Source organism: Nicotiana attenuata, unplaced genomic scaffold (genome assembly GCF_001879085.1).
Source record: "Nicotiana attenuata strain UT unplaced genomic scaffold, NIATTr2, whole genome shotgun sequence".
Taxonomy (NCBI): domain Eukaryota; kingdom Viridiplantae; phylum Streptophyta; class Magnoliopsida; order Solanales; family Solanaceae; genus Nicotiana; species Nicotiana attenuata.
The window spans coordinates 158271-172134 of NW_017672181.1; the positions used below are offsets into that span (position 1 = coordinate 158271).

Sequence of the window (13864 nt, forward strand, 5' to 3'; positions counted from 1 at the left end):
AAAAAAAAAAAAAAAAAAAGTGATTTAAGAGCCACATTTAATGAAAAAACCTAACAAATTGATAAGAACTTTAAACTTATCAAAGTTATGATAAAAATGTTAGTTGACTACATATTAAGAAAATAATCACGTAAATATTAGTGAATTGAGAAGTCTTGTATACGAAAAGTTTCATATATAATATACTGACGTTTAACATGCTTAATATCCCGTATTCTAGATAGGTAGCTTAAAAGTTTCACTTTTAACATATTTTACTTCACACAATTATAGTCTTTTTGGGATTTGTTATAAAACATAACTTTATTTTTTCATAATCTTTTTGTAGTATGTGCATTGAGTATATATTTTATAAAGTTCTCACTCTCTTTATTCTAAATTGTATAAATAAATTTTACTTTATTACTGAATCGAGCAAACTATTTTTATTGTTTTTATCCTAACTTTAATTAAGATCAAACGTTACATTTTTTATTTCAATGCAAATCAAGTGCTATTATTACTTGTTATAACGAACTACTTAATTATATATGCTAGAGTACAAGGAAAATAATATTTTTTAAATAATTGTAGTATCCAATTCAAACTTTCAAAGCCCTTTTCTTGTTCTTTTACTTTTTTACATTGAAGGTAAAGATCTTCCAATTCAATAAAAACTCAATACTCAGCAATGAAGAACTACTCATATATTTGTGCTAGAATATGATGAGTAACGTTCCTAGGTAAGGAAATAAAGTTCTTTTTTAATTAATCAAACTTGTCGAAAATTTCAAAAGAAAAAGTATAAGTGGTAAATTCATACTTTAACTCAACGCCCTAAATATTAATTGTATTAAATTTTAGAATAATTTTAAGACCCAATTCAAAGCCTTTTCTAGCCTTTTAAACTTTTTTTAAAGTCCTAAATATTAGATCTTCCTACATAGTTCAAATAAGGAAATATTTAATAACCAAAATTGTAAGATTTTAGAATCCCAAATATTAGGAAAATAAGAAAATTACAATTTTGTCTAATGTGAAACTATATTTTTAAAGGGTAAAAAAGGCGAACGACATTTCGCTAAGGGGCTTCGTGCTTTTAATATAGTACTAGTCTCTATGTTCGTGCGATGCACGAGGTATCTTGTGTCAAATATTGCAAAACGCGTTCCAAAAGAATAAATTTTAAATTGCATAAATATTCTAAAATAACATGTTACTAAATATGTATGAAGTTTTTCGGTCCATGAATATGTATGAAGTTCGATAATTAGTTCCTTAAGAAAACAAAAAAGGGAAAAAGAATATAATATATAATCCAAACTAATTACCTCATTAACAAAAGTTTTGACACAATCTAAGGATCAAATGGAACTAAATATTAATTATGTTAGTTGTAAAATTACCTAAAGAATGCAACAACATTTAATAATTATGGTCACGCCATGTAATGGCGAGTATACTGAAGTCATATTTCTTTAAGATATATTAACAACAGAGAAAACAAAGAATAAAAAGTTATTTGGTCATTTCTGCCTTTCATGACATTACTTTTTTGTTGTACTGCACGTTATCCTATGTTAATTAGTATAAAATTTTATATCTAAATGTTAAAAATTCTTAATCGCATAAAAAATAAAAATAAAATATTTTTTACCCCCCTAGAAATTCTTCAACTCCAATCCTAATCAATTCAATTTCTAGATTATAACTCCTTAAGCTGAAAAGTTTAGTAACGATAAAGATATATAAAGCTAAAATATATTAAATGAAAAGGAAAAATGTTTAGTAGTATGATACCTAAATTGTAATGGAACACGTTTTGCCACAATTTTTTTCCCCGTTCGTTTTATTTGGGGTAGACCAAAGCTGTCCACTTTAACAAAAAATAAGAGATATTCTATATTCAATAGTATAGATAAAGGATAAAAATACTCTTGTGCCAATCCTTTTATAGGAGTAGTATTTTTCAAGGAAAGAAGATCAATACAAAAAAAAAAATGCTAGTCACAGAAAGACTTATAAATATGATAGGTCTCTATAGTTATCGTAGAGCTTTACTTGGACTATAATCAATGTTTTATAGTGATAGCAGTTTTTGACTTTGTATATTAGATTGCAACTTGGACTTTAGAGTAATTAATGTTTTGTCGTGATTCAACATCAAAAATTCCAAACCAGATTACCTCTATAAACTCTATTAAGTCCATATATCCAACAACCATATACAAGAGCGTAAATACGCATACAAATAGGTGTCCAAATATTACGGAATATATTTAAATTTCATAAGGGGCACATCCGGTTTATATGTATTCTCAAATTTATACTTAGTTATGGTAAATTTATGTAACATGATAAAAAAGTAACTTGATATAAGCAATTTGAAGAGTATACAAGGGTCAAAATTAAAGTTTGAATTTTCTTCTATACAATATTATACATTATCTTAACAAAAGAAAATCTTAAAATACCAAATCTCTTTAACAAAGTCACAAAGTAAAAAAAGAAAAAGAAAAAAGATCATATATAGAAGAAAAAGAGACGGTAAAACTCCAAACACCATTGTCCAAATTAAAATATTTTCACGGACTTGTTTTGCAATAAGTCCGTGAAATAAGTAATAGGTGACGTATTTGTTGGCATTCCAAGTTTTATACTACTTGGACGCTAGAAATAAGTAATGTATAATTAATATAGTACTGTAATTTGAATATTACAATTACATCCATCTTTAACTTGCTTTGTCAAAAAAATACTTTAGGTATTTAAGGGCATAAAAGTCTATCAATATTACAGGGATATTCTAGTCGTTCAACATTTAGCATAAATTATTCATGCTTTTATAATAATACCAGCTTCTATGTACGTGCCTCGCACGTAAAACCTTATAATTACAAAAAAAAAAAAAAAAGAATGATAAAACAATTAACCAACATAACTTAAATCTAAATTGATAGTATGAGGATGTCTTTACGTGGATATATATATATATATATATATATATATATATATATATATATATATATATATATATAAGTATCTCCTTACAACATAACTTCACCGAAAGATTTATAAGAAAATCATCATGATATAATTCATTCAATTTATTTTCTTTATTTAGTCTGTTGATATTTCTTATATCACTAATGCGTTGCTTAGCCTATTTATTTCTTATATATGAAGAGGATAATTGTACATTACAATTAGAGATATTAGGTTAACACTGTGCCTGATCATGTGTTTCTTATAGAATTAAAGCGATTAGATTGAAAAGAAATATGATTAATATCCATTGATGTTTTCATCAAACAAATATGATTAATATCCGTTGATGTTTTCATCAAACAAATATGATTCATATCCTTTATCAAATCTTTTGAAGTCACTTGTACGCCAATGTTTTGAGCTATTTTTATAGAGCTGAAATTTAGGTAGCAAATATAACAGATGGATTCAAAATATAAAACGATACAAATTTGTACTGAAAAAGGATTTTAACTTCATGTAATTTCTGCTTTAAAGACTCTTAGACTAAAACGTGAGTATTTGAATAGTGCCACTAAATAAGTATAAGTGTATAATCTACTGAAATTTTATGGACGTAATCTATATGAAACTAATATATGCGAACATATAACACTAATGGATCAAACCATTCCTTTTCCAATAATAATAACAATAAAATGTCTCAAGAATACGGTAGGACGTGATTTTTTTTCTGGTGTTGTAGATTTATGGTAAAATGCAAACCATTCCTTTTCCAATTGAGGCTTTTTCCCCCTTTTCATTTAAGGCCTTTTTAGCGAAAAGTTTCTTTTGTGGATAAGATATGTTTATATATTACTCTTGACGCAGGCTTTGTTATGGGGAAGGACTCTTAAACCTAATCAAGTTTGGGATTTTTTCTTATCTATACCATATATGAAACCTTATTATCAAAAATGTGCATAATTTCTAAATTACCCGCCCAGTCCATATTATTTCTACAGTTTTTGTACCAATCATTAAAAGCTAATTAATAGCAGTTGTATCTTCCTATTTATGCGAGCTAAATTTTAGGAGAAGAATATTCTGAACAGATTTGGCGTGAATATTCTGAACAGATTTAGGAGAAGAATATTGAAACGGAAAGGAGATTTCTGTTTTTCATCTTCATCTGTTCTTCCATATATTTTCCACCATTGATAGCCATTAAAAAGCTTGAAAGCTTTGAATTCAAATTTGGGTTCTCAAAAATCATTATTTGTTTGGATTGGGTGTTGTTGAAAATAATTCGGAATATGTTTTGGAGTTTATATCTCAATTTTGAGGGGTTTTGGTGAAGATTAGACTTGGTTTTGACTGAATTTCAGATTGAAACTCGAAGAAGAAGAAGAAGAAGAAGAAGAAGAAGAAGAAGAAGAAGAAGAAGAAGACATATTTCCAGAAATTGTAGATAAATTGTAGAATTGTAGATAAATTGTAGATAAATTGTAGATTGGGAAGACTAAATCTTCTACAAATCTTCTACAATTATGTCGAAAATGCCAATAATGCTACAATTGAAATGGGAATTGGGATATTAAAATTCAATGTATTCATTTTGTAGATATCTTGTAGATAAATTGTAGATTATTTGTATTCTGATTGTAGATGCATTGTTTTCTGTTTTCACAAATCCAAAACGACTAAAGCTTCTACAAAATCTTCTGCAAAAAACAGTCTACAATTTATCTACAATTTTTCTAATTTTTCTATAATTTATCTACAATTTATCTACAATTTCTGGAAATATGTCTTCTTCTTCTTCTTCTTCGAGTTTCATTAGACTGTGTTAACCAGTAACCTTCAGCCACTGCCCAAAACAAAAAACAAAAAAAAAGAGGTCAATGAAAATAACGATACATTGATGTTTTGTACGTGTAAATAGAGAATTGGTAAATAAGAACTAATTTGAAGATACGGTCGCTAAGTTAAGATTTTTGGGGAAGTAAATGAGAACTAATCTGAAGATTACTGATGCTACTGTCCATCTCCGAGGGGGGGGGGGGGGGGGGACGGGTAAAGATAAATGTGGGAAGATACGGTCCTAAATTAGCGCCTAATATAAATGCACCCTTAATTATATCCCTAATTTGAATTATGGTATATAAATGGTAATTTGGTATGCTGAAATGTAATTAACACAAACCTTAAACATTGAGGGTAATAAGGTTTCATATATGGTATAGGAAGGTAAAAATCCCATAAAGTTTTGGTTTTGCTTTTTAATTCATGCGAAAATCTGCTCGTGGTTAAAAGTCACTCATAAAAGTTTTCAAATACAAAATATTAATTGAATTCAAAGTTCCCAATATTAATAAAAGTTCTAAATATTACAATTATATCAACAAATAATTATCTTTAAATAATTTACCTTTTTAAAATCCAACAATTTCTACATTCTATTCTCATATCCACCACATACATATAGCGGTTAATTCATCTTCTGTGTTTCCTGTAAGATATTTCTCGTCACAAATACAAATTAGAGTGCGTTTAACTTTAATATTAGAAAAATACTTACACAATATGTAAGGTAACACTAATTACATCTGACTAAACTAAATTAATTTGGTAACCTGCAATATATTAACTTGCTGCACTTACAGGAAAATAATATTGTTATATTTGAGTCTAACTGTAATACACAAACGGTGAGACTTTTCTTATAATATTAGGTTATTCAAAAGCCAAGCACAAGTAATAAGCTTTTAATCCATGAAATATACAATATCCATATTACACTAAAGTGTAAAAAGGATTTACACTGTTAAATTCAAAATACAGTTAGAATAAAATTTCGAGGATTGAAAACCCAAGCCAAAAGTTATACACCGATAATAGGGGGACTACGAGTCATTCCAATTGTAAGCAAAAGTAGTCACTGGCTTCCTCCATTGATCAATTGCATTTCAAACCTTCTAAAAGCATGGTGCTAGAATTGCAGCGCCAATTCACCCTTCGACATCTGGAGTTAAGATTCTCGAATTAAAATTCTAAATGCATTTATCCAATTAATCTCTATTGTAGGTGATTAAAAGAAAATATCGCTTTATGGTCCACAAATATAGTTATCCTTACAACACAATAAAATATAAATTTTTATCCAAACTGCATACATCAAGAACCAAAAATAGACTATATCGAAATAACATAATCTAACAATCGAGAATAGAAAGTTTACCATAATACTATCTTCGAGCACTCCGAACCAAAAATAGACTATATATAGTAGCACATTTCACACATAAAAATAAGGAAACACGGTAAAATTAAACACGGAACAAGGAAAAATATGCCAGAATCAATTTTAGGGAAAATAGCACATAGAATAAGGAAGTTCGGTAAATTAATAGAGAATAAGGAAGAAATAATCATGCAAATAACACTTAAAATAAGGGAATACGGGGGGACGGGGGGGGGGGCACGGTGGGTTAAATAGAAATAAGAAAAATATTAGCCAAACACGGGAAAATGAAGAGTATCAATCAAGAATCAGTAAAGAATAATGAAAAATCTCAAACCCTAGTTCAAAAAGGAAAGCACAGATGGTCGAAGATCTTACTGAATCGGACCATATAGCCTGATAATGAGTGCACATAGACGAAATATCATCTAAATCCCAAAAGTTGAAGGCGGAGGAATCCGATTTGGGGACTGGTACTTGCCAAAATTGGGGCAAATACTATGTAACACCTTAGTCTTGCAAAGCATACTGAGGAATCACATAAAAGGTAAGAAAATCATGGAAGGAATCCATGATTGAGACGGATTCGGAGAAGGTTTGAGTGAGGCGGATAGGGTTAAAGAAGATGAGAGTAGAGAGGATTCTGATGCGGCGGGTAAAGGGAAATGGGTTAGGATTTCTGGGGGTTAGCTAATAAAAATGGGGGATTGATCGTAGGCCGTTGATCTTAGAGATCGACGGCCAAGATTTTAAAAGATTGGGCGGGTTAATGGACGGGTATGGGTAGCGACCGGGTTGGGTTAGTGGGTTATTTGGTTTAGGCTCTAGGAATTGTGCCAAGGGTTTGGGTGTTTGGGCCATTAATTTGGACCGAAATTTGGCCTGTTTTGGGCCAGCTCTTGAAACCCTTGAAAATTAATTAAAAATAAATTATTAAAACTTCTAATAAATGGTAAAAATAATATTTATGCTGTAAAACTATTTTAAAAATAATAACTCAATATTATAAAAATATAAATTGTTACTTTAGCATAAATAATATAATAAACGCAATTATTTGTAGAATATAGGCCATTATTTTAAAATTAGATAAATAGCTTAAAAAATGCTAATGTAATTATATGGAATGAAATAAAATATATAATAGGTGCAATATAATTATTTTAGGTAACTAAGTCATCACAAAATAATTTAAAGGTAATTACTAGATATTTGTATATAATTAAAATATAAGAAAATTAAAAAGCTTTAAAAATTATGGAAAATTATAGAAAATGCTTGTATAGGTTTGTAAATTAAATAATTATGCAATATGCTATTTTAAAAGTATATATACATTTTAAAAATATGAGGCCAAAATTGAGTATCAACAACACCCCGTACAAAATAGATCCAGTTTACTTGTCACAACATGAAAATTTTCTATTTCTAGCTTCAGTAACTTGGCCCCGTTAACAACAATAACCTTTTGATCAGTTGTAACACAAACAAAGAATAGAAATCAATATGACATTGTCAGTCCCAAGGAAGGAACTATATATGATTTACAAAATTTAAAAAAACATAAAAGAACTTAGTAATATACAAGATTAGAAATATCAAATCAACCAAATTTCATGATTTTAGGAGCAAACCTCAAAAGCCTATCTAAAGTACTAGGCAAAAACTTCCTAGCAAACAAGTAACACGTGTCAGTGGGCTCCCCATTATACTCACACTTGGTCCCATTCCTCATCCTACTCAGCAAATCTGCTGTCACCTCTGTCCTAATAAACCTTGTCGGATGGGGCCCACCTTTGGCCCAGTCAACCCAAGTCAACGTCCTATTCCCATTTTTCCACCAATATCTCATAGTCACAAAAGTTGGCAAATAATGCTCGTCGGAATAACATGCCGGCTTACAATATCTCTTGAATAATTGGAAATATTTCTGATCGGATATTACGTCGATCGCGATTTCGCGGTCGACTTCGAACCACTGGGACCCTTTTCGCCATTGGTCGAGGGTGATCCAGGGTCGCATTTTCTTTTTATAACGGCCACGGCCGACAGGACTCGGCAAATCATAAGATTCGGTGAAGGTTTTTGTGGAGTTCATGATGTAGTTGTAGATGGTGGTGAAATTGTATAAAGGAATGCATGACTCTGAAAGAAGTACAAAACGCTCGTTTGATAAGTCTAGTAATGCATTGGCTAGTAATCGACGTTCTGCTTCCACCATGTTGAATTTTCCCCACTCTACACTCTGCATATATAGTGGAACAAACCATGTCAAAATTTTAAGTGTCTAATCTATTATATAATAAGAAATATAATTAAGAAGTTACTAAAGATTCACACAAGTTTGCAAAATGAATTTTATTGTATCTTCAAAATGTCATAACTGAATGAGAGAGGCCCATTTTGGATAGGGCCCGAAAACCTTGGATTAATGGTCTGTAAACGGACAAAGTTAGATTCAAATGGACTCAACCTTTCCTAACCTAAAGGACCAGACCGTTATCCTTACAAATGGTTGACTGGTTGGGCCGAGGCTAATATAACCACAAACCAAAAAAAAAATGAGAAAAATACTCGATCGAGCATTTTTTAACTAGTATTTAAGAAAATGATACCATTCTTTGTTTATTTCATATATAGCAGATTTTTTTACAATACTAGCATATGTAAAACTAATGTGTGCAATTAATGAGTAACACAAATCATGGGATCCGTTTTATCCTTATCTACTTTTTAACATTCTCTCTCCTCCTCCTTTCTATTTTAGTGCCTTAGATTTAGCATTCAAATCTATCTCTCCTTTTCTATTATGAATTTATGTCTCTTATTTTAACATTCAAATATTCTCTAAATATTTCTATTACTCTAAGTATTTATATATATGGTATAATATGTATGTATATATATAAATAAAATATATCATGTACATTATTTATACATATATTATACCAAATATATATTGTATCATTTATATGAATGGTATAAATATTGTATAATATCTACATGTATAAAAACATAATATGTCATATATGCATTATTTATTCCTATATTATACCAAATATACATGTCCCATTGGTCCACTTTTCCTTTAAAACAAATTAAATAAGCATCAATTAGCATGAATCCCTAATTTTGAGGCGTGGGAAATAGGCTTCAAGACATTTCCATGCATTTTTCAAGGGATTGATTGAGATGAAAGTGGGAGTTATTTAAGGTAAGTTTTAAGAAATGTAATAAATTAGTTGCCAGTTCTGTTAATTACTATTTGCTGCTAGGATTCTGCAATATTTTCTTAAATATTGCCAATTTATGTTTTTTCTGCAATATTATATTTGAGAAAAGTATATTTTTTTCGATCCCGGAAATAATAGTCGACAAAATATATATATTTTGTATATATTATATACAAAAAATGGATGTATTTTATATATTTTTCAGCTAACGAATAGTAATAATTTCATCCGATCAGCCAATTTTGTATTTTGGCCAAGAAATTTTTCTGGACCTCAACATGCTCTTTTCGTCGTTACGTGACTATGAGAGAGATTATAAGGCACAGAAGAAAGGAATTTGCATTTGGTAGTGTGACTGTGTGACAACACAGTAGAAAGAAAAAGATATTTTCTATAGTTGGCAAAATTAAAGAGTAGAATAATAAAAGAAATATACAACAAAAAGTACATTAGCAAAACCTTGTTTAGAAAGGCAAGCATTGATGCTTTAGTTCCTCCAACAAAAAGGGAGGAAATCACACGTTCTTTTTATATCTCTTTTAGACTTGATCCAAATTAAAGAGCAATATTGCAATTACACTTTAAACAAAACAAAAAAGGAAGAGGGTGAATATATATAGTGATAATTAGTTGTAATTAAAGCAAACTCTTATTCTTAGAATCTAAACTAGAATTTTTCTATTTCTCTGAAAATTTAATAATACTCCCTCCGGTCCAAAATAAGTGATTTTTTGGCCTTTTTCTTGTGGTCCAAAATAAGTGATTTTTCCAGATTTCAAGAATGAATTAATTATTTTTTTCCTACATTGTCCTTGAAGTAAATGGTGTTGGAATATGTGTTAGGAGTGTTTATGTGACATAGTAAAGGTTAATATGATCAATTTCATTGCTAATTAATGCTAAAAGGTGAATTTCTTAATTTGTGTGAAAACATCCAAAAAATCACTTATTTTGGACCGGAGGGAGTAATAACTAGTAGTCCTTGCCCTAAAAGACTTTCCATTTTCCTAATGCAATTGTCCGATCTTACATTCTAGCTAGCCAACAGGATTCTATAGAATAGCATGATTATCGGTTATTAATGCTAAAAGACGCGTTTAATTTTTTATATTCAGACGATAAATTAAAGGAATCGAAGCTAAAAGAAAAGTCAATTCTTCCATTACTATAGTTGTCTTTAACCTATAAATAATAAAATTCTATAGTTGGAGTTTTATTAATAATGAATCTGGTCTAGATTTGGAAACGATTTCAGCTCAATCTTAGACCACGTCTCTGTTTCCGTGCTGCCTAGTAAAACCCGGACCATATAGTACGGTGCCGGTTGATATTTTATATTTTTGTTTTTTTCGCCCTCAATAGTCCTTTTATTTATTTCCCACTATACTAGGTTTGTGCGTAAATAATTAAAAAATGAACATCTTGACATTTATAATCATTGCATGCCTTCTTTGTTGATCTCTATGTGATGAAAACAAAAACGTCTTTTAAAAAACGAAAAAGAAAAGGGACATTGCATGAGTCTTTAGCAATCTGTGTCTAGAACCTACTGAACCCGACTAATTAGGATTAGTACATAGAAAATCTCACGATGGATTTTTTAGCTGCATACTTAAAGGATTTATTCTTAATGGTTGAGACTTCTGGTTAAGAGAAATGGGTCGTTGAGTCCTTAATATTCCGTATCAAGAACCTACGTACTGATCCCGACTAATTCAGATTAGTGGATAAAAAAATTTACAACGGGGCTTTTAGCTCCATAGTGAAAAGGTCTTTAGTTTTGACGATCAAGACTTCTGGTTAAAGAAGAAGGAACATCTACCATTTCACCATACCCAATGGTGAAGTAGGAAATTTAATAAGGGTTGCAAGTAGGCTATGCAAGGGTTCAAAGTCTATTTTTTAATCAATAACAAGTACTAATATTTTACCTTATACATAGTATAATTTTTCAGTGAAGGGTATTCAGTTGACCACCTTAGACCAACGTAGCTTCGCCCCTGACCATACCATGAAAAGAGTTTAACTTACTATAATGATTTTTCATACCATCAGTGCACTTTAACTCTTTATTTTTTTTGATTTATCAATAATCTTACTATAGACGACAGTTATATGTTGCTGAGAGTTGCTTTAACCTAACACTTTACACCGTCAATACATAAAAGTTAAACTAAAATGAAAATAGAAGAATTACGAGTTGCAAATAATTATAGTAAACTTTACCTTACTTGGTATTCTTCGGCCATGAAAGATGGGTCCTTCTTCGGGAGCATTTCCATTAAAGAAAGGCTGAGAATGAATGTAAATGGAATAAAGCCCTTCATATCCTCTGAAAAATCTTTCCCAAAGTGGAGCCAATGGCAAACTTCCTCTTGTAAGAAACATAAAAGCAATCTTTGGCCTTCGTTTAAATGGCAAAACCCGTACACGTGGCACCATTGAAGCCCTCCAAATCAACTCTTCATCTTTCATATCATGTTTACATGATTTTGGTGGCTTAAGATAATCTCTTAACCCTATTCTTCCTACACTTTTAGCCTCATTATTAATTATCGAATTATCAGTTAAATCCAAAGGTATTTGTGGTGATGTTGTAATAATTGGTGTATAGGTTGGTCGTTGTTGGGGTGATTGAGGATAGAATAATTTGTTTTGTAAAGTGTTAGGAAGATCTTTGAGATAGAAACTTAGTGATATACCAATAATTAAACCAGACCCGAATAAAATAAAATAAGCAACGAGATTATGGAGGTACCTTTGACAATTGAATAGTTTTGAAGTGAAAAATAGTTGGTTATGTTGTTCATTCTTCATTTTCTTGAAAATAAAAGAAAAATGTAAAAATACTATCAGAGAGAAAGAGAGAAGAAGAGGAATTAGTTATTCCCCTTTGAGGTAAGGAAGTGAGAAGATGTTGAGATGGAAGCAAAGAACTACATGCTTTCTCTTTCTATATATGTGCGTGAGAGATTCTAATATTTTAGCCTACAACAACTTTAGATCTCTTAAATTGGTAAGTATTAATTAACAGATCAACACTTAATAATTTCTGATCTTGGACTTGATGTAAGGATTGTGCGTATTATTATATGAAAATACAGTATTTAATACTCCTATTTGTTTTAATCAACCTCTCTTATGTTCTTTCATTCAGCTACAACAATCTGAACGTAGTGTCAATATTATCAGATACAACACAAGATTTATTTTCTACAAGTTATGCTCTAATAAGAAAGAAAAAGAAGACCTGATTATTACAGGAATAATGTACAAGAAGATAGAAAAATTTGATGATCTAATTAATCATTGTTGGAAAAATGTAAACGAGGAAGAAGGAATTGAGTAATTGTGAAAATTACCAGAGAAAGAATATTCTTTGAGTTGATGTAGAGACATGTTGAGGGGTTGAGTTATTTACAGAGTGGAAGGAATATTTATTCATTTTGGATATAAGCAAATTGGATTAGTTTTTGCAGCTAATTTAGAAATTTGAGAAGAAAGATGGAGGAAGACGAATACTTGGAACAGAGAGAAAAGCAAGAAGAGTTTGTGTTATGCCAAGTGGATCCCAATTAGTCCAAAAATATTTCAATTACTTCCTTCTTTGTAGGAAAACAGCCTAGGCATTGGCCAGTATTCCACGTACCTGCCTCATTTTCTCGTTCCATTTTCTTGCTAGTATACGCACTCTCTCTTTCTTTTTTTAGAGTAAAAAACTCCAAATTATAAGGATACCGGTTTTTCAATTAACAATTAGAGGACATCCTTGTGTAATTAAAGCTCTTATTATATGCATTGAGTTTTTCGGAAGAGTTTCAACAAATATTAAATTATGAATCCATAATTTAATAATGTAATGGATTCGTCATTAATAATCTAAAGATTTAACCCATCAAATTGAAATCCTAGATCGGCATCTGCTAAAACCCCCTTCAAGTCTTGCAGTCAACGATTAGAGAAAGTCAAATGCTAATTCTTTTTCAGCTTTTTTAAGAAATACATTATCTTCTGCATAATATAAAAGAACTTATAAAAAGTTGGAGACTTCAAAAGAATTAGTGGATGAAGAAAACAGATTAGCGAACAGCACATCGTCTCCTCTTTAGATGATCTGAATAAACGTTGAACAACGTGGAAGGTAATTCCCTTAGTGGTGAGGTAGATATAAGAAATATTAGAATGCATGTAGTTACGTTAATATTTTCACCATTTCATGCCACACGAACTTCAAAAAACATTCCTGAAGTTGAACGGTTTCGGAAAAAATTGCTGAAGTTCAAAGAAATTTGCCTGAACTTCAAGAAATTTGAAGCAAAAGTTGAGGCTTCTATTAAAGAACAATGTTTCGCGACTCATTGTTTCCTCGAAAATATACTAGGGGGCCAACCATGATGTGTTTTTTTTGTGTGTGTGTGTGGTGGGGGTGGGGTAGGGGTTG

General features: G+C 30.4%; 1 protein-coding gene and 1 long non-coding RNA gene across 2 annotated transcripts; both read right to left on the reverse strand.

The window, feature by feature from the left end:
* Positions 1-5647: 5647 nt before the first annotated feature.
* Positions 5648-6873, reverse strand: LOC109212196. Its single transcript, XR_002065826.1, has 2 exons — positions 6569-6873; positions 5648-5971 (listed from the first exon to the last, which is right to left on the reverse strand). It is a non-coding gene; the product is annotated as an uncharacterized LOC109212196 (long non-coding RNA).
* Positions 6874-7697: 824 nt separating this feature from the next.
* On the reverse strand, positions 7698-12779 carry LOC109212194. The gene is made up of 2 exons (XM_019375820.1): positions 11650-12779; positions 7698-8435 (listed from the first exon to the last, which is right to left on the reverse strand). Exons 1-2 carry the CDS (start codon positions 12238-12240, stop codon positions 7794-7796), a joined length of 1233 nt encoding a protein of 410 aa, XP_019231365.1. The 5' UTR covers positions 12241-12779; the 3' UTR covers positions 7698-7793.
* Between the last annotated feature and the right edge of the window lie 1085 nt (positions 12780-13864).

Excerpts from the sequence above, each read along its gene's own strand:
- LOC109212194 (XM_019375820.1), bottom strand. The coding sequence starts at position 12,240 with ATGAAGAATGAACAACATAACCAACTATTTTTCACTTCAAAACTATTC. Across the intron at positions 8,436-11,649 it reads GCCGAAGAATACCAAGTAAG|AGTGTAGAGTGGGGAAAATT; the intron begins GTAAAGTTTACT and ends CTATATATGCAG.